The sequence below is a fragment of the Equus caballus genome, chromosome 3, assembly GCF_041296265.1.
Source record: "Equus caballus isolate H_3958 breed thoroughbred chromosome 3, TB-T2T, whole genome shotgun sequence".
In the NCBI taxonomy this organism is placed as follows: Eukaryota; Metazoa; Chordata; class Mammalia; order Perissodactyla; family Equidae; genus Equus; species Equus caballus.
In genome coordinates this window covers 24,481,673-24,506,190 of record NC_091686.1, presented here as the reverse complement: position 1 = coordinate 24,506,190, position 24,518 = coordinate 24,481,673, and the positions used below count along the sequence as shown (strand labels likewise).

The window sequence follows — 24,518 nt, the reverse complement described above, 5'->3', positions numbered from 1 at the left end:
TTCTGTTATCCTTAGGTCAACGTACAAGACGGTTCGTCACATTTTCCTGTCTTCCAGTTTTTCACAGCTGACATAGATTAACCAAAAAAAAATTTATAGTGGCATAACATGAGTTGCCATCTTTCTAGGATTCCATAAATTTTCCCACCCACCTTTGACCTATCCCCATGACAAATCCACATATATACTTTTTTTCCTGTTAATGTCATCATTTCAAAATAAAGAATTTGATGATTGTATCAGGGAGAGTTCAACCAGAGCAACAAAATCAGTAGATTCATTGCAAGGAGCTGGATTATGTGACTGTTGAGACTGATTGGCAAGTTCAAAATCCACCGGGTAAACTGGAACTCTTGGGCATGAGCTGAAGCATCTGTCAACAGGTGATTTCTTCTCAGGGAAGCTTCCACTCTCTCCCTTTGGCCTCTCAATTGATTGACTCAGGCCCACCCAGGTTATATAGGATAATGTCCTTTAGTTAAAGTCAAGTAATTATGGACTTTAATCACATCTACAAAACACCTTCACAGAAACACCTAGATGAGTGTTTGAATAACTAGGGTCTGTAGCTTCGCCACAGTGACACGTAAAACTGATCATCTCTGTCCATCCCTTTTCAAGAGATAAACCACACACGTCTCCTGAAACCATACACAATTTCCAAATAAAGAAAATAACAAAGTGATATTCTTGCTTAATATGGTACAACTATCCTGCCTACAATAGAAACATGCCAACCATTTCCCCAAAAGAGGATGCAACATCCTTGAGTAATGCGCGTCCTTCTCTTTTGACGTCCCTTAAATACCGTGATTTAAGGTTAACTATTATTAATACATCTCATGTTGGATCATTAGGGGATAACAGTGGGAAAAAAACAAAACATTTTGTTAATACATATACAAAAAGATTCATAACAAAATTCTCATAACTATTATGTCTTCATTTTACTACTACCATTTCACATGGTAGTAGCTGGTATTAGTAACTATTTTCTTTCACTACCAGTTCTTATTTCCTTTGACCCCAGCAAACACTTCACTTGGTTTTGGTTCTTTGTCTGGTTGGGTGACCCAAATATTTATTTATAAATATATGTATACATACAAACATATATCTATAAGAGTCTGTTCTTATAGAACCACCTCCAGTACCAACATCTGTATCATTTAGTGTTCAGCCAGAGAAACAGAATCAGTAGTGTTCTGAATTCAAGTCACATAGGGAACTAGTGAAAAAATATATATATATACGTGTATGCATATATATATATACACACACACATAAAGATACAGTTGTGGGGCCCGGATAGGCAAGAATGAGATTTCTAGGGCCTTTGGAAGGGCAGACTGAAAGTCTCTGCTAGGAAAGGAAGCTGCCATCCACAGGTGTGATTTCTTTTCCTTCAGGAATACTGCAGCTTTTCACTTAAGACTTTTTGAACTTCCAGTTATAAAATTAATAAGTCATGGGGATGTAATGTACAGCGTAGGGAATATAATCAACAATATTGTAATAACTTTGTATGGTGACAGATGGTAACTAGACTTATAGTGTAATGTATATAAACACTGAATTACTATGATGTACACCTGAAACTAATAGCATATTGTATGTCAATTATACTTCAATTAAAAAAAAAAAGACTTTCTGCTGATTGCATCAGCCCCACCCAGCTTATTGAGGATAAACTCCTTTACTTAAATCCAATTGATTGCATAATTTAATCAATCTACAAAATACCTTCACAGCAACACCTAGTGTTTTTTTAAATAACTGTGGAGCACAAACTAGTCAGGATGATGCATAAACCCTGTTATCAATGATGGAAAGAAATGTGTTTCAGGAGGAGCTGAGGAAAACAGGAAAAATACAAAGTGAAGTGAGGATATCCATACAATATTATAAATAATATTGTGAAGCCAAAATAATTAAGAAGAGTACTAAAACATTATAGAGAACAAAACGTTTATATATACATGTGTATAAGTAAACTAGAGAGCACAGATTCTAAGTCATCTTTGGAAAGATAATATGATACATGTAAAATTACCTGGTAGAGTCTGTACTTCCTCTTAATCTGATTACTTTAAGTTTCTTCCTAAAAGTGTTAAATATTTAATGAAGGGATTAAATAGAAGAGTATTTAAGGAATGGGTGGCTCACCCTGGGCGTTGATAAGCCCTGTGTCTTGGGGAGTTGCTCAGTTGTCCACTGGTCTCTGTGGAATCCAGGTACATCTTCCCAAGATGGATTTGAACAACTCTGTGAGTGGTCAGTTCCCATCTGCTTTTTGCTCTCTTCTTTCATGATGCCACATGCTTTGTTTATTTTCCAAAGTTTACAAAAGTTAGAACCGCAATCACAATTAGAGGGATAGATAGCTGGAGCAGGGGTTGTTTTGCAGCGATAACTTTTATCAGAGGATTGATGGGTGCTTTGAAGTTGGAGACTGAAATTTCAAATTTAATATGACAGCCCTGAGTCCCAAAAGTGGGTTGTCAAGTTTTAAAGTTGACTCTTTAAATGGAGAAAAATATATATGGAATACCTAATATTTTATATTTAATTTTATTAAAATGTATTTTTATCACAAAATGTTTTCTATATTTTTATTTAGCTTTTTAATTTTTTTATGTTTTACTTATTTCATTTATTTTCACTAATTTTCCTAGTTCCTATTGCTTACTATTTTCTTTGCATATAATTTTATAGATTTTCTGCAACTTCTTCCTTTGGTAACTCAGATCATAGGCTGTCATTTTTCCTATTCTATACATTCAACCTATATATTCAGCATGACTTTAGCTGCATCCTTTAAGTAAAAATAAAGAATAATCATTGGACCTACAGGCTTTCAACCTGGAATAAACATAAGACATATGCTCATACATTTTTAACCCATAAATATATCTTTCACATTTCTTTCCCTATTTTCTCTTCATCAGGGATAATACAAAAAGAAACCTGGCAAGGCAGGGTTGTTTACAGCCAGAGTCAAAAAGACATCCTCCAAAAATTGTTTCAACACAGCCCTTACCCTGACAAAGCTACCAGGGAAAAACTGGCCAAGGAAATTGGCATTGCAGAGTCTAAAATTCAGGTAAGCATTAGATTTCTATTTCATTATTTGTCAGGGTCAAGGTAAAGAGAAAAGCTGGGCTCAGCACCTTGAGGCAATTCTCCTGTTAGGTATGTTGTTCAGAAGGTTTTTCCTGTTATACTATATTGAAAACAAGAACTCTGTTTATATCTTTTATCAGTGGTGGAGAAATCGGTTGGACGTATTCACTTATGGAGGAAGGAGAATATACTGATTCGGGCTCTCTCAACAGGAGATAACTAAATCACAATTTGAGATTATTTATTTATTTTTTAAAGATTGCCACCTGGGCTAACAACTGTTGCCAATCTTTTTTTTTTTTTTTTCTGCCTTATCTCCCCAAATCCCGCCTGTACATAGTTGTACATCTTAGCTGCAGGTTCTTCTAGTTGTGGGATGTGGGACGCCGCCTCAACGTGGCCTGATGAGCAGTGCCATGTCCACGCCCAGGATCCGAACCCTGGGCCGCCGCAGCGGAGCGCGCGAACTTAACCACTCGGCCACGGAGACGGCCCCACAATTTGAGATTTAAAGAATACAGGAAATTGGATCACTATGATAATGATATGGTCATTATATATTGGAGTACAGACTGCAGAATGGTGATTGATTAATGTGTAATTACAAGGGAACTGTGGGGCAAGAATTCATATAAATTTCCAATTTTCAGGCTAGTTTTTAATATCTGAAATGTGATTCATATACAGAAGTGTATGAAGTAAGATCCCATAATGTATTATTTTGAATATAACTACTGATATAAAAATGAAACTAAACTGGACCTCTTCAGTTAGTAAGGAGATAGCTGTAAACAATTATATATGGCTCTGCCATAGTGTTCGCTAACTTAATCATTAGTTTCCAGTTTCAACTTGCACTGAAGACTTATTGGAAAATATTTTGCCTGATTACTTTAGAGAACAGTTATAACCTTTTAGCACAATGCCTGGGATACGAGTTGTTCATCGGATATTATCATTAACATCCTAAATTTGATCATGAGTCATCAAATTATCAAAATAAAAGACTCAGAATTAGAAAGTACCTTGCAATTCTGACTCCAATAACGAGGTAACAAGCAAAGAGAACAATTGGTTGCGTTAGTGACAACAGTTTTACAGTGAGATGGACGGGATCCCTAAGTCTCCTTATCTATTGCTGACTATGGGGCAAAATAAGTAAGAGGAAATGTGGACGAGTGTTAGTCCAGCTTTTGACTGTGCCTAATTCTACTGCCCTGCATAAAGAAATTCTTTTCTAAGATCAATTCCATATGCATTGTGTATTCTGAAATGTTCTTTCTTACGAAGAGATGATGGGGGCCAAGAAGAGAATTCAGACATTGAAGACTAAGAGAGACAGAGAGATTGATTGATTGGTTATTTCTTTTGAGAGAACTAACAGTGTCTCTTAAATCAGGGAAATTTACTTTGGATACCCTGATGATGACCACAAAAGAAAGGCTAATTTGAGTTAAGAGCAGATTGTGTGCTGTGCTGTCCTGAATTATACACTAACAGTAACACCATTCCTAGGATAATACATCGCCTTTCTCTTAGGGATATTATCCCAGGGGCAGTTGATCAAATCAATTTTGTTCAATTGCACTGACACTTAGGATGACACAAATCAGGTTACATGACTTTCACATTTTCTTTTCCCACTTAGATTTGGTTTAAAAACCACAGAGCAAAACAGAGACAATTGGGATCCGGATGCTCCTTAGGAGAAGATCAAACCCAGGGACAGGACCAGACTCAGCCGCGGATTCAGGGTAAGAACCTACAAGTCCAAATGCAGTTCTTCAGTGGGTCCCATTGAGATGGGAACAATTCTCCATGTTGTGCCCAAATTTTCCACAAAGAATCCTTAGCTCGGGAGCCAGTTACAGCTTGTTCTGGGCAATGTAGTGTCAGAAATATAAGCACGGTCCCACAGTTGGCTGGGACAGGTAGGTTCTTAGCAAGCAAGGTCTTTGACCTTTTTTTCGTCCTGCTGCTCGAGGCAGAGTGACATCCTCTTCTATCATCTCAGGGGGTTTCAGAGGGAGCGAAAGGTCAGCATTATCTTCACAAGTTTGAGTTTCCATTTTGAATGTGAAAGCTGTCCTAACAAGCCCCTTTTGTCCCTGTCTTCTCCCTTAGACTACTTACCAAAAGAAGCCAGACGAGACCAGACATCCCTCACAAGATCTCAATCAGACATCCTAGTTGGAGCCTTTGAGAGGAAACGATTCCCTGACATTGTAGCCAGGAAAAAACTGGCTAAACAAACAGGCATTCGGGAATCAAGAATTAAAGTAAGTTCTACGTCTGTAGCAACAAAAATCCCTACCTGTTAAATGATATTACCTCCTGAGGGGTTGCTGGAAAACCTTGACCTAACTTGGATTATCACAGTCATCGAGGGCAAAGAAATGGGATAGTAAAACAACGGGCATTGCAAGTCACATTCCTGCAAAAAGAATTTTCAAACCAAACTGTCAGTGGTGCATCCATCTAGAATCACCAGCAGCAAAACTGTGAGAAAATGTTAAAGTTAATACCTATTTTGAGAACACTCTGTCAGGTTTTCTATAGCTTGGCACTGTTTGGGCCAGATAATTCTTTAAGGGGCTGTCCTGTGCTTGGTAGGATATTTTTCAGCATTCCTGGCCCCTACCAACTAGATACCCTGTCCACTTCCCTTCCTCCCATTCACAACACCCCCCAAAAATCTATAGACATAGTAGAAGTCATCCAGTTGAGGAACAAAATCGTCCTCATTGAGTACCTTCTTCTACCTAAGTTATGGGCATAGTGATTTAGCATATGTTCAATGCTCATGACTAGGAAGCATGTTCATAGGTTTATCAGCACAGTAGCCCTCAAAAACACTTATTTGTGCTTATTAACCCTTGAAGAGATTTACACAAGTGTATATAAGGTATGCATGCCTGTGCACACATTGACAAAGAGGAAAAAAATGTCAACCTGGTCAAGAGACCTTGTTCGCTGATCCATTGTTGAAATTAGAGGGTGGATTCTAGAGCATATGCCCTTTCAGCCAGTTTCAATTCACATGTAGTGGATTGCTGAGTGTGTTATGACCTCAATGTATGTATCTGTATACATACATACACATATATACAAACATACACACACACACACACTGAACACAGGAACAAGGGTAATTAATTTCACATATATATTCTGAGATTAGGGCCTATATTAATAGCCCCTTTGCTTTACACAGTATGAGAAACAGAGCCAGAATTGCTTATGCTTCATGTCCATATCTTCCTTTTCCTCAAGTAGATGTGGTATCAGAACCGAAGATCTCTGTACCCTGGGCAGAGCAGAAGTGAGCCCATGAATCCCTTGGCAGATGGCCCAAATGAGAGACCAGATCTGACAGTTCAGCAGCACCAAATTGACCTGTCCACTCTCCCAAGCAGGTCTTATCATTTTCCTTCCTCCAATTCTTTCAGCGGGAACAAAACATTTCTACTTGCTCTTCTTCCATCACATGTGTCTTTTGTCCCTGATGTGATCCAAGGACAAAATATCATGAGAACACAGCCTACACAGGCTGTGCAGGGAGGAGAGAATGCTTCCTCTACTTTGACACTTACAAATTATGTCCCAATACCCCTGACTTTGGGAGGAGACCTCTTGGATACTCAGAATCCTTTCTGGCCCCAATACCAAGAAAAATGCCAGGATCACAAAGAACAGACGGACACAGGAGTACTACAGTTGAAGGACAATTCTCAGCCTCATTCTGAGCACAAAAAACAGCCACCACAGGATCTGGGTCAGGTGGACATATCTTACATTATGCAATGGTGGGATGAGGGCTACCAGGCTCTGCTTGCAGAATGGGATCCTCAAAAAGGAACAGACTGAGACAGACTTGTGGGAGCAGTACACAGTCAGCTGGAGAACCATCTCATTCCCTCAGCCAACTGCACCAGCAATACGTAGAAACCTCAAGCCTGTAGGCCAACTCCCACCATCCAGACTTTCAGTAAAAGGTACAAACTTTTTTGAATCCTGATCCACAGGAAGAAGACCCTCCAGGACCTCAACCGTGTCTCAGTGAGGAAGATTCTCAGACTCTTCTGCACATGCTGTAAAGCTCACCAGGACCTGAGCTTCAGGAGGAAGAAGATGGCATTCTTAGAACCTGGTCCAGGCCTCCTTTCTCTTGATACAGAATCGGTGCAATTGAAAGGATGATGAACAATGAAGTCACCCTGTTTGGGACAAAACTAATGCAGTGGGAAGGAGAAATCACTTGGGAACCCAAATGCAAGTTTTTTTACCCTATCTTGTGGGCAGTGGTTATCTTCTGTACACATTTCACTGAGTAAAGGTTTGTGTCCAAGCTCCATGCAGCCTCTGGAAGCACTCCAGGTACTAGGCAGTGGAGACATCTGCTGAAACTTTGTGAAAAAAAGTATTTTACGGACAAATATGACCTCCTCCCTGTAATCATCATGTCCTCAACAGTCTGGAATATCCACGAACTTTACCTCACCCAGGTGAGAATATGTCTCTGAGGGACACATTGGCACTTCTTTCCCTTCTGGCAACACAGGAAGGCAAAATTGAAATTAGTTTTTCATGTAGAAAATGAAGGGATGCTCTATATCCTGATGACGTGAGTTCATAAAAGTGAGCTTTTTCCCGAAGCTCTGAGGGTTTGAATTGGACACTAGAAACTACCTCAAGTATCCATCATTAAGGGGATGATTAGGATAAGTCCATAATACTAAGTAATCTTCATTTATAAATGTATTTTTACTTTAACTATTTAAAACACAAAAAAAAATCACAGGAAATTATCGTAGCAACATCATACAATCACCGAATATAGTCTAATGATGTTAATATTTCCACTATCTTAGGTTTTTCATATATATCTACACATGTACACATATATCCACAAAATCCTCATTTTATTATAAATTCTGCTAATCTAAAACCTGGGATAATCATTCTCATTCTCAGTCTTCTCTTTTCTTTTGAAATGCTAACGTCTAAAAATAGATTTTGGTGTATAAAGGTGTATGTGGGTTTACCTTGGTATAATAAAAATATCTTTGAAAAATACCACTTCTTTGTTCATTTTATCAATTTGCATTGTTTTGTCATATTTGCTTTTTTTACTTTCCATGTAAAGGTGTCAAAACAAGGTCAGTACACAGACATCTAGTTCTACAAAGATACCAGTTTTGCACTAACACAAACAGTTGTGACGGGGACATTCTTACTGGTGTCTGGATGCACTATGTGCAAGAGTTTCTCTAGGTGTTTATACACTAAAGCACAAGTGCCAGAATATTCTAACATCAATATTTATTTATAATTATCAAATTACACTCAGAAGAAAATATTTTTCCTAATATGTGCTATCCTTTCATGAATCACCTAAGGAATTAAAACTCACACGCATACGTGCATACAACATATACCCATATTAGTGGCACAAATCTACAAAAAAAGAATCTGACTTATTTATTTGACAGTATTGATACCATACACAGACTAGGTAGCTTCAGCAAAAGCAATTTATTTTCTGACACTTCTGGAGACTGGAAATCCAAGATCAAAGTTGTCTGCAGCGTTGGTTTCCTCTGAGGCCTTTCTCTTTGCTAAGCTGATGACCAGCTTCTCCCTGTGTCCTTACACAGTCCTTCTTCTGTATGCATGCCTCCAGGGTGCCTCTTTGTGTATCCAAATTTCCTCTTCTTCAGTTTCATTTTCTTAGATTCGAGTGCATTCACTCTGGCTTAGGTTTTGGTTTACATAAGCTACCAAAGGCACTAGAGCCACTCCAGTCTAACAGGCTCCTTATTTAACTATTTTAACAACTTTAAGAATCTATCTGTAAAAATTTTCCACAGCCCACCTTAAAAATGTTAGAAAATAATTTGATTTACTTAAATCTGTACAACAGTTTTAAGTGCGGACGGCAGCTGGCAATCAAATACACAAACCACTAGGTAAGAGTCATCAGCAAACTTCTCAACAGGGCCCAGAGGAGCTCTCCAAATATTTGGACACAAATGTATGACCTCATGTCTGAGGCAGCAAAGGGTGGGGAGTAATGAGCCCAGAAAACAATCTGATACATTCCCCAGAAAGATCCCAGAGCCAACAAACTATCAAAATTGAAAGCTGATGAGGATTTTAGGCTGGTTACTTTTAAAACTGCAGATGAGAAGCAGGCTCCGAGGAGCAGAGTTTGCTTGTCCTTTGTTGGGAGGCATTTACATTTGTGGGGGAAACCCCCATCTGTGGGGATGCCTCCCTCTGTGTGCCAGGAAGAAGGGAGATGACCTTGTCTCTAGAAACTCTTAATCAATGCCAAAGGCAAGAACTTAAATTGGTTACTGTCTGGCAATCTCATGTAACTGATTTAGGGTAGTGGCTTCTGACCTTTACTTAATCCGATTTGATTCTTATCTAAAAGTTGTGGGACCACCCAATGGCCAGACCCCACCTGCACTGATAACCATTTTAACTTTTTTACGTTCTTTCCTTTGTCTTGTAAAGAGATGGCTCACATACCTATGCCTTAAATTTAGCCTTACTCTCCACTCATGTTTGCAGCAGAAGCAGCAATAGCAGCACCTCCTCCTGCCCATGGGCCCTGTCCCCATGCAGCAGCCTGACTGCCCATGGGTCCTGTCCCCATGCTATTCCACACTATTCTCTAAATAAGAGAACTACTGCCAGATCTTGAGAGTCCAAGAAATCCTTCTTTCGACTCCTCGGCTCACCAACCCCCGCATCAAAAGCTACCAGTAGAAAATCGAAAGAAAGAACAACTGGGGAAGCCATCCTTGTTGACAGGCACAACTATAGTGGAAGCTGCAGAACCTGAGGAAAACACCAGGAAGTCATGCAGAGTGAGTTTCAAGGTAATGAGTGTCGACGAAAATAATTCATAACCAACCTATAAATGAAAATTTGGGTGAGTTTATTCTGAGCTGAAATCTGAGAACCATGGCCCGGGGCCTTTCTTCCCAAAGGAAGAAAGGGCACCAAAGAAGTGAGGTGTACAGAATGGTTATATACCCCCAAGCAGGACGTTTCACATATGATTGAAATGTCCCTCCCACAATAGTCACAAGATTGCCCTCTCAGCACAGCGCTTGTTGGACACAGCAGGTAGTGGGTCTGTAGCAGGAGGCAAGTCTATTGTCTTGAGCTGGGTGGTCACAGATGAGCACAGCAATCAGTTTCTAGCCTAAGGAAAGATGCTTAATCCTTAAAGAAACGCCAACGTTGGGAGGGGGAGGGAAGTTGCACCTTTATCTGAAGGGCCTTTGTTCTTGCCATAGGGAATATCTAAAGCAGATATACAATGCATGCTCAAGAGCCAGGGTCAGGCCCTTTTGGAAAGACAAGGTCAGGCCAAATTAGGTTTATACCAAATGGCTTCCTCCTATTCTCCAATACATCCTATTGCTTGGCATTTTTATTTGTCATGAGTATTATTGATAGAGAAGCATAGTTGGCATTTGTTGTAAGAAAATATGCTCAGGAAGCAAATTAAAAACCAGAAGGAAAGTTATAAGGAAGATGAGACAAGAATGAACTCAAAAGGTTAAGTCCAGATTAATGACAAGGAGACAGTTTCTGGGTGGAATACTTTTGCTCCTGAAGGTGACCAGGATTGTCTGTACAATGGAAGTTTTTAGCAGGTCCTAAACTCCCTGACTTTTGTTTGGATATTAACCCTCCCCTTCCAGGCCACATTCCCAGAAAAGGTTATACCATCTGAAGCCCAAGGAAGACACTCCACCTTTAGGACACAGCCTTTACAACAAGCTAAAGATGGCAAAGCAGAAAAATACAAAGAACCCTGAAGCCACCCCGCCTCAGGACCTCTTATTACAAATACAAGATATAAATCCCCTTATCGTTTAAAGTCCTTTAGGTTAGGTTTCCTGTTGCATGCAACTAAATATACCTTATTGATATAGGCAGGTAGGCATATGATCCAGCAAACAGTATTAGACCAAAAGCAAGAGAGGATCTGAACAACTCAAGCAGCAGCTGAAACTTTTAAAATTCAACTGCACCTACTTCAAAGGAAGAGGGAACAGAGGAAAACTGGACACCAAGGGCAGAATCCACTGCTACAGGGAAAGAAACAGAAAGGAAATGCTTCTGGCACTACTGAAGTTATAGAAGTTAAAGCCCAGAAAATTTCAAAAGCTGGAGTATGGGGAAGGGGGAGGAGCAGTGAGGAATGGTGAAAAAGGCCCAGAATTCAAGAGCTAAACTGTGTAAGAAATTCTGTATCCCAGAGCACAAGCAGAAAAGCACAATCAGACTCGAAGTTGAGAAAAGAAAGCCTAAAGAACAATCTGGCAGTTCAAGGGAGAGGTATTCCGACTTCAGGACTTGAACAGCTGGTCTGTGTAGCAGATGCAGCCATAGCTCAATGCCACTAACCATTAAGACCCAACTCATTTTCCTCCCTTAGGTTTGTGCTCCAAAAAATACTTCTGATAATTTGACTCCCCACATATATGTGCCAGCAGGAGAGATGAATGACCAGAGAAATTACAAAACCAGGTATTTGAAACTTACTGGTTTACAATGAGCACTACAGGTTGGTGTGTATGTTGGTTTAAACACGTCTTTTGAGAGTCTGGGTATATATCAGACCCTTTTGCACATGATTTGACAAAACTGGAATTTGTAGCCCTGTAAAGCCAATAGGCTGCAGTAACTTTACTAAGGTATTGACATCCTAGATGACGTCTCCATTTCACATCTAAAGCAATGATTTTCAACCACCCTAGAGTCATATCAGAATCGAGAACACATTTTAAACAAATGCCCACCACCCAGCCCCTCCCAATCCCCATTTAAGAATTACTAGTATAGCAAGTTCTAGTGGTTAAGATTCGGTACCCTCACCACCAAGGCCTGGGTTCATTTCCCAGTCAGGGAACCAAATCACCTGTCAACCGTCATACTGTGATGTCTGTGTGTTGCTGTAGTACTGAAAGCTATGCCACTATTTCAAATACCAAGCAGGGTCACTCATGCTGGACAGTTTTTAGCAGAGCTTCTAGACTAAAACAGACTAGGAAGAAGGACCTGGCCACCCACTTCCCAAAAAATGGACCATGAAAACCCTATGAATAGCAGTGGAGCACTGTCTGATACAGCAGCAGGTGAGAGGATGGCACAAAAAGACTGGTCAGGGTTTCATTCTGCTGTACACAGGATCTCTAGGAGTGAGAACCGACTCAAAAGCACTAACAACTGTAGTAAGCTGTAGTTACTACTGGGAGTTTGTTGTATCCTTCCAATATACGAAGGAGGAAGGAAAGGTTAAGCATTTCGATTTAAGCTGGGTTCCCCTAGACGCAGACTCTAAAGAAAGTAGTTGAGTGTAACTGGTGTGATTCCAGGATGCACTAGTAGGGAAGTTGGGATGTGAGACAAGAGAAGGAAGCCTATACTGAGTGCATTCATAAACAGATTACCATCGTGGGCAACTATGCTTATTTCTGCTGGGGACCTCTAAAAGATGGCATGGAAACCATTATCCCACTCCAGGGGTAACTCTCCAATATTTGGTTGTGTCATTTCTCTGGTCAGCAAGGAAGCTGCGTATGCATCCTCTAATTCTTATTTGCCATTAGTTGAAAGCCGCTCCCAGGGGCATTAATCCACAGCACTGCAAGGAGATGCTAGCAGGACTCCTGTTGGTGGCATGTGTTGGACTAGTGAGTGCCCAGGGGATATGAGTGGGGTAGACACCTGTTACACACCTGATGGTTCCTGATTGGCTTCTCTTCCCCTTGACTCTCAGCAGTTCATCTGATTTTGCCAACTTCCACAGTCCCTGATGCAGATCTTCTTTTTGCTCCATCCAGAAGAACTAGCATCTTTCTAATGGCCTATTAGTTCTAAAATGGAACCAGTTGATTGGTTCTAATTAATAAGAACCAGAAATGTTGGTTCCTTATGGTTTTTACACCTAAAAGGTTTTGTAAATACAATCAGAGAAAACACTTGTTGGAGACTCAAATACAAAGTTCTATTTATTTTCAATAATGAAAGCAATACAACAGAGAGAAATTAATCTACTAATTTTTAAATCTAACACAATCGGGGGTAGTTTTGTGCTAAAGACTAACTAAAAACACATTACTAGTAACAAAGTAAGACTGTTCTTCAGACTCTCTAGGGTTGTGTGTGTGTTTTAAAAACCGGGTGGTAAGAAAATACATGCTAGAGACATGTCTATCAAGGACTTGAAGAAAAGAACAGCCAAGAAGCAGGGTCCCCAAATATTACGTTAACAAAGGGAATATGGAGTTTTCAAAGCAGTCTAGAAATGAGAGCTCAACGGGGGATACAGAGTTTGGGATAGTCCATGTTCAAGGCCTTGTAATGAAATCTTTCCATATTTCTAGATTCTTAATTTGGAATCTACCACAATCTAGATGAGCTTCTGCCAAAAGATAGGAGGTTCTTTATTCATGCTGCCTGAAAAGATCTCCCTCCTAATTTTCCTCCTTTGACTTTGTCACTAACTCCTGTCACCAATATAGCAAGGGTTCCATTCCAGAAAAGGATTACTACTATGCAGACCAAGTTCTCTCTAGTTTAGATTTTCCTTTCATAAGCACACTGATACTGCCAGGGACTGCTCTAAATATATCCCATTTCTTTTATTTTTATCCTCCTACACAACTCTGCTTGGCTACAAAATCTGGGACTTAGAGAGCAATGGTAGTATTGGTCAAAAGACAAGTGTCAGCTCCAATGTAAGAATCTCTGAAGATCAACAGTCAAAACCCTTTTTTAACCACCTCATCTGCCACACCTTTTTTCTTTTCTCATTAGCTTGCCAATCATTTCTTGCGAAATTCAATCCTCCGAGCTACATTCTGAGCACCAAATTTTTTGACCAATGCATCTCTGGCAGCCTCATCATCTTTTTGCAAATCCAAGTCATCCTGTCGGGACCAAATGGGATACCCATCAGCCCTTCGACCAGACTCTAAAAAGGAAGAAGTAGCCTCTAGCTCACCGCTATTTTTTAGGAAGGCCTGTGTAACTGTTGACAAATCCAAGTTAAACTTTTCCATTAACTGCCGGATGATCTTGATGGCAGCTCCCACTTCTGGTGGAGAAACTTTTTCTTCTTCCTCCTCCTCCTCCTCCTCGTCAGGCTGTGTTTCTGAGTCTTCCTCCGGTGTAGGTGGATCATCATCACACATTGTTATGTGTATTTCAAAATCAGGGCTCTCATCCACCTAGAGAAAGTGATGAATACAACCAGTTCCTAATTATCAAGTCACAAACACTTACTCTTGTGTTATCTCGTCTCTCCCAACTACTGCCTTCTTACCCTTTTCACCCTAATCACACTGGATGTTCCTCTAATATGCTATGTTCCTTCTTACATTTACTCATGTTGGATGTGTATACACGTATATACCTATGTGATGGGGTAAGGGGGAATATGTGTGTAGGTGGTAGGTATATTAAGTGTGTGTGCATATGTGTGTATGTGTATGTATAATCACTTCTGGTATTACAACATTGGCAGCTACACTGAATATTAAAAAATATAGTATATGCACACACATACATATGTGTACCCATGTGTACATTAGATTATTTGTTGAAAGTCTGTCTGACTTCACTCAGACTGTAAGCTCAATAAGGGTAGGAATTGTACCTGTTTTGCTCATCACTACATCCCCAGTGCCTACCAATGCCTTCACATAATAAGTACTCAAAAAACATTGCTGTATGAATATATTAGGTTCTCCAAGCTATACCACATTTAGACACATTACAAAGCATGTTATGTGAGAAGAGACCTATGTAGGCCATGTTTGAGAGTTGTTGAGAGCATCTGAAAGTTTATGGAAAATGAACCAAATAGCAAAAACTAAAAAAAAACCCTCAAACTACAAAAGGCAACAATCTGGGGCCGGCCCAGTGGTGCAGCGGTTAAGTGCGTACATTCTGCTTCGGCGGCCTGGGATTCACCAGTTCAGATCCCGGGTGCAGACATGGCACTGCTTGGCAAGCCATGTGTCCCACATATAAAGTAGAGGAAGATGGACACGGACATTAGCTCAGGGCCAGTCTTCCTCAGCAAAAAGAGGAGGATTGGCAGCAGTTAGCTCAGGGCTAATCTTCCTAAAATAAATAAATAAATAAAGGCAACAATCCCTAAATTCTGCCAATTCCTGTGTATTCCTTCACTCATCAATTACACAAACTTTACATTACTTTCCTGTTTTAGACTGAGGCTTAGCCATTTTTCTTTGTGTTAGTAAGAAAAGTTAATTTACAATATCCTTTTTCTTGAAGATGATACGCACATATAATTTGGATTTTTTAAAATTACCCATTATTTTATGCCTCCTGCCTTTCTCTGTAACTATGATTAAATATGGGATTCCAACAGAGAATAAGAAGCTAGATTAAATACGGAAGAACCAAAACAATTCCAAAAAAGCTGTAAGTACAGGCATACCTCATTTTGTTACACTTAGCTTTACTGTGTGTTGCAGATAGTATGTTTTTTTACAAATTGAAGGTTTGTGACAACCCTGTGTCAAGCAAGTCTATTAGCATAATTTTTCCAACATCATTTACACACTTTGCATCTCTATCACATTTTGGTAATTCTCACAATATTTCAAAATTTTTCATTATTACTATATTTGTTATGGTGATCAGTGATCTTTGATGTTACTATTGTAATTGTTTTGGGATGCCACCATGCCCATATAAGATGGCAAACTTAATCGATAAATGTTGTGTGTGTTCTGACTGCTCCAATGACCAACCATTCCCCTGTCTCTCTCCCTCTCCTTGGGCCTATTCCCTGAGACACAACAATGTTGAAATTATGCCAATTAATAACCCTACAATGGCTTCTAAGTGTTCAAGTGAAAGGAAGAGGTGCATGTCTCTCACTTTAAATCAAAAGCTAGAAATGATTAAGCTTAGTGAGGAAGGCATGTCAAAAGCCGAGATAGCTTGAAAGTTAGGCTTCTTGAGGCTGGCCCGGTGGCGCAGACGTTAAGTTCGCACGTTCTGCTTCTCGGTGGCCCCAGAGTTCGCCGGTTCGGAGCCCACCTGCAGACATGGCACCACTTGGCACACCATGCTGTGGGAGGTGTCCCACATATAAAGTAGAGGAAGATGGGCATGGATGTTAGCTCAGGGCCAGGATTCCTCAGCAAAAAAGAGGGGGACTGGCAGTAGTTAGCTGAGGGCTAATCTTCCTCAAAAAAAAAAGAGAAAGGCTTCTTGTGTCAGTTAACCAAGTTGTAAATGCAAAGGAAAAGTTCTTGAAGGAAATTAAAAGTCCTACTCCAGTGAACACACGAATGATAAGAAAGTAAAACAGACTTATTGCTGACTGGAGAAAGTTTGAGTGGCCTGGATAGAAGACCAAACCAGCCACAACATTCTTCAAGCCCAAGTCTAATCCAGAACAAGGCCCTAACTCTCTTCAATTCTATGAAGGCTGAGAAAGGAAAGGTGAGGAAGCTGCAGAAGAAATATCTGAAGCTAGCAAAGGTTCGTTCACGAGATCTAAGAAGCTGTCTCCATAACTTAGACGTGCAAGGTGAAGCAGCAGATGCTGATGTAAAGCTGCAGGAAGTTATCCAGATAATTAATGAAGGTGGTTACACTCAACAACAGATTTTCAATGTCGACGAAACAGCGTTATATCAGGAGAACACACCATTCAGGACTTTCACAGCTAGAGAGAAGTCAATGCCTGGCTTCAAAGTACAGGCTGACTCTCTTGTAAGGGGTTAATACAGCTGGTGGCTTTCAGTTGAGGCCAATGCTCATTTACCATTCTGAAAATCCTAGGGCCCTTAAGAATTATGTTAAAATCTACTCTGCCTGTGCTCTATAAATGGAATGACATAGCCTAGATGACAACACATCTGTTTACAACATAGTTTATTGAATATTTTAAGGCCACTAATGAGACCTACTGCTCATAAAAAAAGATTCCTTTCAAAATATTACTGCTTACTGACAATGCACCTGGTCACCCAAGAGCTCTGATGGAGACAACCAGATAAATGTTGTTTTCATGCCTACTAACACAACATCCATTCTGCAGCACATGGATCAAGGAGTAATTCTGACTTTCAAGTTTTATAATTTAAGAAAAACTTTTCATAAGGCTATAGTTGCCATAGATGGTGATTCCTCTCATAAATCTGGGCAAAGTAAATTAAAAACTTTCTGGAAAGGATTCACCATTCTAGATGCCATGAAGAACATTTGTGATTCACAGGTCAAATATCAACATTAACAGGAGTTTGGAAGAAGCTGATTCCAGCTCTCATGGATGACTTTGAGGGGTTCAAGACTTCAGGGGAGGGAGTAACTGCAGACGTGGTAGAAAAAGTAAGGGAACTAGAATTAGAACTGGTGCCTGAAGATGTGACTGAATTGCTGCCATCTCATGAGAAAACTGTAACGGACGAGGAGCTGCTTCTTACGGATGTGAAAAGAAAGTGGCTTCTTGAGATGGAATCTACTCCTGGTGAAGATGTTGAAATGACAACAAAGGATTTAGAATATTACATAAATTTAGTTGTTAAAGCAGTGGCAGTGTTAGAGAGGATTGACTCCAATTTTAAAGAAGTCCCACTGTGGGTAAAATACTATCAAACAGTATCATGTGCTACAGAGAGACCATTCATGAAAGGAAGAGTGAATCGATGTGGCAAACTTCATTGTTGTCTTATTTTAAGAAACTGCCACAGTCACCCAAACTTTCAGCAACCACCACACTGATCAGTCAGCAGCCATCAACATCAAGGCCAGGCCCGCCACTGGCAAAAAGATTACAACTTTCTGAAGGTTCAGATAATGGTTAGCATTTTTTTAGCAATAAAAGCATTTTTTAATTAGGATATATACATTGTTTTTTTAGACATAATGCTATTGCACACTTAATAGACTATAGTATAGTATAAACATAACTTTTATATGCACTGGGAAACCAAAACACTCATGTGATTCACTTGACTACAACAATCGCTTTATTGCAGTGGCCTGGAACTGAAGCTGCAATATCTCCAAGGTAAACCTGCATACCAAAAGCTACACTTGCTTGATAAAAAAATTTAACTCTTTAAAAAATTACATTTATTCTCCTGAGAAGCATAAAAATGCTTTTAAAAGAAAAATCCATAGCCTTAACTTTAAAAAAATTATACTGAGATCAAAGTATCAAAATGGAATGCTTTATACTGTTTAAAAATAATTCTTCCCAATTTTTCTCCCTCTCTCCCTTCCCACTCAAGTTGTCCTACCAAAAACTAAAAGCTGCATGTCTAGAACCTAGGATCAGTCCCACTTTCCATTTTCCTCCTTGAACTTCTCTCTTACCTTTCTGGGCCTCAGGTGTATGAAAAGGTAGATACGATGACCATTTTCAAAGGAGAAAGACATAGGTAGGAAAAAAATGAGTTAAATTTAGTTAACATACCACAATCTCATCAAACTCCCGGCTGGCTTCTACAAGCATCTTTTTGACTGCTTCTTCATTCTCTTGGATCTCTTCCTTTACAAATTCTTCTTCAGGCAAGTCTGGAGTTCTCTTATTCTGTGGTTCTATTAAAGAGACGAACAGCATCAGATTAGAATTAGCCTCTTTTGCAGAAACCAAAAATATAGTACATGAGCTCTAGGCCAAAAGTAAGCCTGCATTTTCCTTTTCTACTAGAAGACATCTGTTTTGGTCAGAGGATAAGAAAAACACAACACATGCATGTTCAATAATTTCTACTCTTGTTTCTGGAAAGTTGTACTATCCAAATGTGATAATTTTCCTAGGCTCTGATATGTAAAATAAAAATACTCTTCAAGCGTAATTCACTTTTTGCTTTGTATTTACAGATTTTGAAAATTAACAAAACTGTGCCATAAATTGGGTTCTCTGGGAAGCAGATTCTGAGATTGCGATTAACATATAAGGCATTTGGGGCGGCCCCATGTCTGAGTGGTTAAGCTCACGCGCTCCGCTTCGGCAGCCCAGGGTTTCAATGGTTCGGATCCTGGGCACGAACATGGCACCGCTCATCAGGCCATGTTGAGGGGGCGTCCCACATACCACAACTAGAAGGACCCACAACTAAAATATACAACTATGTACTGGGGGCGGTTGGAGAGAAAAAGCAAAAAAAAAAAGATTGGCAACAGTTGTTAGCTTGGGTGCCAATCTTTATAAAAAAAAAAAAAAGGGGGTTTATTAGAGAGTGCTTCCGGGAAAACACCTGTTGAAGAGAAGAAACCAAGAGTGGGCAGAGAGAGATCTGAGCTGTGAAATAGTTCCAACAGGGCCTCAGCTGAAACCAGGGAAAAGCTAGAGCTGGGAAGGCCTTCCGAGTTGACTGAGTTGGAGCGAGGGAGCCAAGACATTATAACTCCACATAGATCAGTCACTGGATGCTAGCCACCCTGAGATGACAGGACTATGCGCAAGGCAGCTCTCCCAGCTGCTGAAGGCAGATCTGGGAGATACATCACAACCCACAACACGCCATCTACAGAAAGGAGCAACTCCTAAAGCTAAACATCCTCCTGTTTCTCTTTTACTCTTAGTTCTCTGAGGATTTAACTCTGCTCTCTTTTCTACTTAACAAAAACTGACTACTAAGGGGAAATTCTCTCACATGCTACAACATGGATGAATCTTAAAGACATGATGCTAAGTGAAATAAGCCAGACACAGTAGGACAAATATTCTATGATTCTGCTTACATGAGGTACCTAGAGAGATTAAATTCATAAAGACAGAAAGTGGAATGGTGGTTGCCAGGGGCTGGGGGAGGAGGAATGGGGAGTTAGTGTTTAACGGGTATAGAGTTTCAATTCTGGAAGATGAAAGTTCTAGAGATGGATGGTGGCAATGGCTGCACACTTTATGCCACCAAACTGAAACAGTTAAAATGGTAAATTTATGGAATGGATACTGTACAATAAAAAATAAATTTAAAAAACAAACATAACTGTATACCAAAATAAGCCAATTTTATTTTCTATAAATTTTTTTAAAGTAGTTTAAAAAAGAAGTTTTATCTTTTAAAGATACATGCTGAAACAGATAAAATCGTATGATGCCTAGCATTTTCTTCAAAATAATCCCAGAAGTCAGGATGAAAGGTATAGATGAAAAAAATTGGCCATGATGTATAATCAGGTGAAATTGGGTCATGGGTACATGCAGTACAGTTCATTATACTTTTCCAAATGTTTGAAATTTTCTATAATAAAAAGTAAACAAATTATGGCACAGACACACAAGAACTTCAATATCTATTAAGTTAAAAAAAAAGCAAACTGTAAAACAAAATGATGTCTAGCGTGCTAATGTTACTATGAGCAAAAAGGACACAGCCAAGGGACAATAACAGAGGTTGCCTGTGGGAGAGGAACCAGGGGAAGGGTATGTAGCAGGGAGACTTACTTTTCACTATGCACCCTTTTGCAGTCTGAGTATATCTGTAGGATAAATTCCTAGAAGCAATATTGCCATGTTTAAGGGAATATGCATTTTAAATGTTAGATTTTGTCAAAATGCCCTCCAAAGAAATCACACCAGTTTTCTTCTTCTAGTAATGTAGGAGTGTACCTGTTTTTCACATACATCACTAACTCTGGGTATTACCCATTTTGTTCATTTTTGCCAATCTGATAAAATACATTTCCTTGCTGATTTACTGTTCTAAAACACACCACCACACACATTTATTATTTCAGTTTCTATGGGTCAGAAGTACAGGCATGGCTTATATTGGCCCTCTGCTCAGAGTCTATTTACTTTTATTTAACAATACTTCTGCATTTGTTTATTGGCCATTTATTTCCTTTTCTGGGAACTTCCTGTTCCATTTCCTTTGCTCATTTTTCTACTAGTTTTTCTTTTACTAACTTCTGCAAGCTCTTTGGTCCTGAAGGAAACCAACTCTGCAAAGTATTGGGAATATTTTTCCAGTTTGCCCTGTCTTTATTTATCATGAGAAGTTTTTGATTTTAAGTAATCAAATATATTAAAACTTTTTCTTAGTCTTCTTGGTTTCAGGACTATCCCCATGCTAATACAGTCACACGTGACTAATACAATCATGCGTGAGGACAGGTACACAACCTCAGAAATGCATTGTCAGGTGATTCTGTGGTCGTTTGAACATCACAGAGTGTACTTACACAAACCTGGATGGTACAGCCTACTACACACCCAGGCTAGAACCTTATGGGACCACAGTCATATACGCAGTCTGTTGTTGACTGAAATGTCATTAATGAAGCTCATGACTGTATTAAAAAGTATATTCTTCAGGGGCTGTCCTGGTGGCACAGCAGTTAAGTGTACACGTTCCGCTTCGGCAGCCCAAGGTTTGCTGGTTCAAATCCCAAATGCAGACATGGCACCGCCTGGGAAGACAAGCCATGCTGTGGGAAGCGTCCCACATATAAAGTAGAGGAAGATGGGCACGGATGTTAGCACGGGCCAGTCTTCCTCAGTGAAAAGAGGAGGATTGGCAGCAGTTAGCTCAGGGCTAGCCTTCCTCAAAAAAAAAAAAAGTATATTCTTCAGTGTTTTCCCTTAGTCATTTTAGGATTTTAATTTTTACATTTAAATACGTGATCAAAATATGTAGAGTAGGGTAAATCCTGCTTAATTTTGTCCCAAGTTCCAAATGGCTTCCCAGTAGGCCCATCACTACTGATTTAAAAGCAAGGCCCTACATGACCTACTTCACCCATACACACAGCCTTGTCCTCTCTCCTATTCTCCCTCTTGCTTACTCCATTCCAGCCACACTGATCTCTCTGCTGCTCCAAGAACACACCACCCACATTCCCACCTCATGGCCTCTGCACTTAATATTCCCTCCGCCTGGAACACTTCCTCAGATAACCACCTGGCTTGCTCTTTCATCTCCTTTGGTCTCTACTCAAACATCAGCCTATGTAGTGACCTTCCCTTAGCATCCTGTAGAGAAGAACCTCCTCCCCAGCCCTTACGCTGATTTACTTTTCTCTACAGCACTTAGCACTGCCCAGCTAGCATGTTAAGATCCATAACCGCAGGGACTTTTATTTATCGTTATATCCCAGCAGGATAACAGTAACTGGTACTCAAATATCTGCTGAATGAATGAATCTGAAATGTCACTTTTACCAAAAACAAAATTCCTACTAAGCATACTCAACGGAGAAACAGATTTACCTCCCCAGACTTCACCTGTTACATCTAATAGCCACAAGGAAAGAAAACGGAAGGGGGGGACTTGCCTTTTTAAACAAAAGGCTCCGTCAGTTTAAGCTGTCTATACCCACTAGATCAAAAGTGAAGCATCTTAACAGCTTGACACCGTGTCCTAACTGATGAGGATTTTAGGCTGGTTAATTTTAAACTGCAGATGAGAGGCAGGCTCCGACGACTGGAATTTGCTTGCCCCTTGAGAGACATTTGCATTTGTGAAAGAAGGGAGATGACCTTGTCTCCAGAAACTCTCAATGGGGAAGGCAAGAACTTAAGTTGGTTAGCGTCTGGCAATCTCATGTAAGTAATTTAGGGTGGTGGCTTCTGACCTTTACTTAATCCGATTTGATTCTTATCTAAAAGTCAGGGGATCACCCAATAGCCAGACCCCACCTGCACTGATACCATTTTAACTTTTTTTCATATTTTTTCCTTTGTCTTGTAAAGAGATGGCTCACATAACTATGCCTTATTTAGCCTTACTCTCCACTCATGTTTGCAGCAGAAGCGGCAGCAGCAGCTCCTCCTGCTCGTGAGTCCTGTCCCCACGCAGCAGGTCTGCCTGCCCATCAGTCCTGTCCCCATGCCGGCAGCAGTAGCACCTCCTCCAGCCTGTGGGCCCTGTCCCCCCGCAGCAGCCTGACTGCCCATGGGTCCTGTCCCCACGCTATTCCACACTATTCTCTAAATAAAAGAGCACTACTGCCAAACCTTGAGAGTCCAACAAATCTTTCAACTCCTCGACTCACCAACCCCGCATCACTAACCACACCTGAATCCCAACATTCAATTCAACTGCGTTAAAAGCTCACTTCCCCTGAGCACAACCCTTGTCCAGTGGGTGAAAACCTTCTCACAGGACTACGCACTCAATTAAGCCAAAACATGAAACCAAACTCGTCTGGCACGCCTTTAAAATGGTTTATATCGAACCCAGCTGAACATGGAAATACTTTTCCAAAACCAGTCTCTGAAATCTCTCTGAAAAGATAACTCAAGCTGGTAAACGCGTCGCCTTAGGGGGAAAAAAACTGGGTGGGTAGGAAGGGCGAGAGGACTTTCCATGCGCGCTTTTTGTACCTTTTGAACATCGAACCGTGCCAATATCCCAGATATTGGAAAAGCAAAGGAAACTCAGAGACGAAAACAATGCTGCACTTTTACCCGGATGTCAAGAGAGGGAGGGGCCGCGCGGCGCCAGCAAACACGCCACAATGGACGCCTGACACAGAGGGGAGGAGACGCCCCCGCCCCAGCACCGGGGTGAGCAGGGGGCCCGCGCGGCCGCAGCAGCAGGCCTCACCCCCGCTGTCGGCGGCCTCGGGGTCCTGCTCGGCTTTCCGCTTGAGTTTCTGGGAGGACGGGCTCACGGGGGCGTCGCCCAGCAGGTACTTGTGCTCCTGGCCGCGCAGGCGCTTGAGGTAGCGGTCCTTGAGGGACTGCCACGAGTGCTGGGTGAGCGCGCTCTTCTCCAGCGCTTTCCACAGGGCATTGCCGGTGACGGAGCTGGGCGAGCGGGCGTTTTCCTTCACGTAGGTCAAGATGGCCAAGTCGTCCGCGTCCGTGAACCCCATCCGCCCCGTGTACGGCTTCGGCTCGGGCTCCGCGGCGCCCTCGGCCGGGGCCCCCGGCTTCGTCTCCAGGGTCTGGTCGGCCGCCGGGGCCGGGCGCAGCCGGTAGGCCTCCAGCTCAAGCCTCTCGTTGCGCTCCACGCAGTCCAGGATGTACTGCGTGGAGATGAAGTCGCCCGAGGCCTCGGCCAGCGCCTCCCCGGGCTGGGCCAGCAGCACGGCCCCGGGCTCCTGCACCCGGCACAGGGTGCCGCCGCCGTGCAGGATGAGCGTCGAGAGCCGGCGCTTCGCCGGACTGGGACGCACGTAGAAGGACATGGAGCTGCCGTCCTCCCTCACGAACAGAGTCGAGGAATGAGTGGGCCCGTTGGGGTCTTTCCCCGAATCCATGGCCTCCGCCATAGCTGAAGAGAGGCACCAGGAGAGCCGCCCCCCTAGAGCGTCTGGCGCACACAACTAAACCAGCTGGCGCGCCCGACGCCGCGGCCGCGAAGCCTCGCAGTGCGCCTGCGCGGCTGCAGCGCGCAAAGAGCGCCCGCCCTCTC

At 41.3% G+C, this 24,518-nt stretch overlaps 2 protein-coding genes across 2 annotated transcripts; one reads left to right on the top strand and one right to left on the bottom strand.

The window, feature by feature from the left end:
• The first annotated feature begins 2,954 nt into the window (after positions 1-2,954).
• DUXB (double homeobox B) lies at positions 2,955-8,199 on the top strand. Its single transcript, XM_070263124.1, has 4 exons — positions 2,955-3,103; positions 4,772-4,877; positions 5,248-5,402; positions 6,400-8,199. The coding sequence occupies exon 4, from the start codon at positions 6,400-6,402 to the stop codon at positions 6,988-6,990; it is 591 nt and encodes a 196-aa protein (XP_070119225.1). The 5' UTR covers positions 2,955-3,103; positions 4,772-4,877; positions 5,248-5,402; the 3' UTR covers positions 6,991-8,199.
• Positions 8,200-13,137: 4,938 nt separating this feature from the next.
• TERF2IP (TERF2 interacting protein) lies at positions 13,138-24,518 on the bottom strand. The gene is made up of 3 exons (XM_005608440.4): positions 23,706-24,518; positions 18,620-18,744; positions 13,138-14,384 (listed from the first exon to the last, which is right to left on the bottom strand). Exons 1-3 carry the CDS (start codon positions 24,373-24,375, stop codon positions 13,980-13,982), a joined length of 1,200 nt encoding a protein of 399 aa, XP_005608497.1. The 5' UTR covers positions 24,376-24,518; the 3' UTR covers positions 13,138-13,979.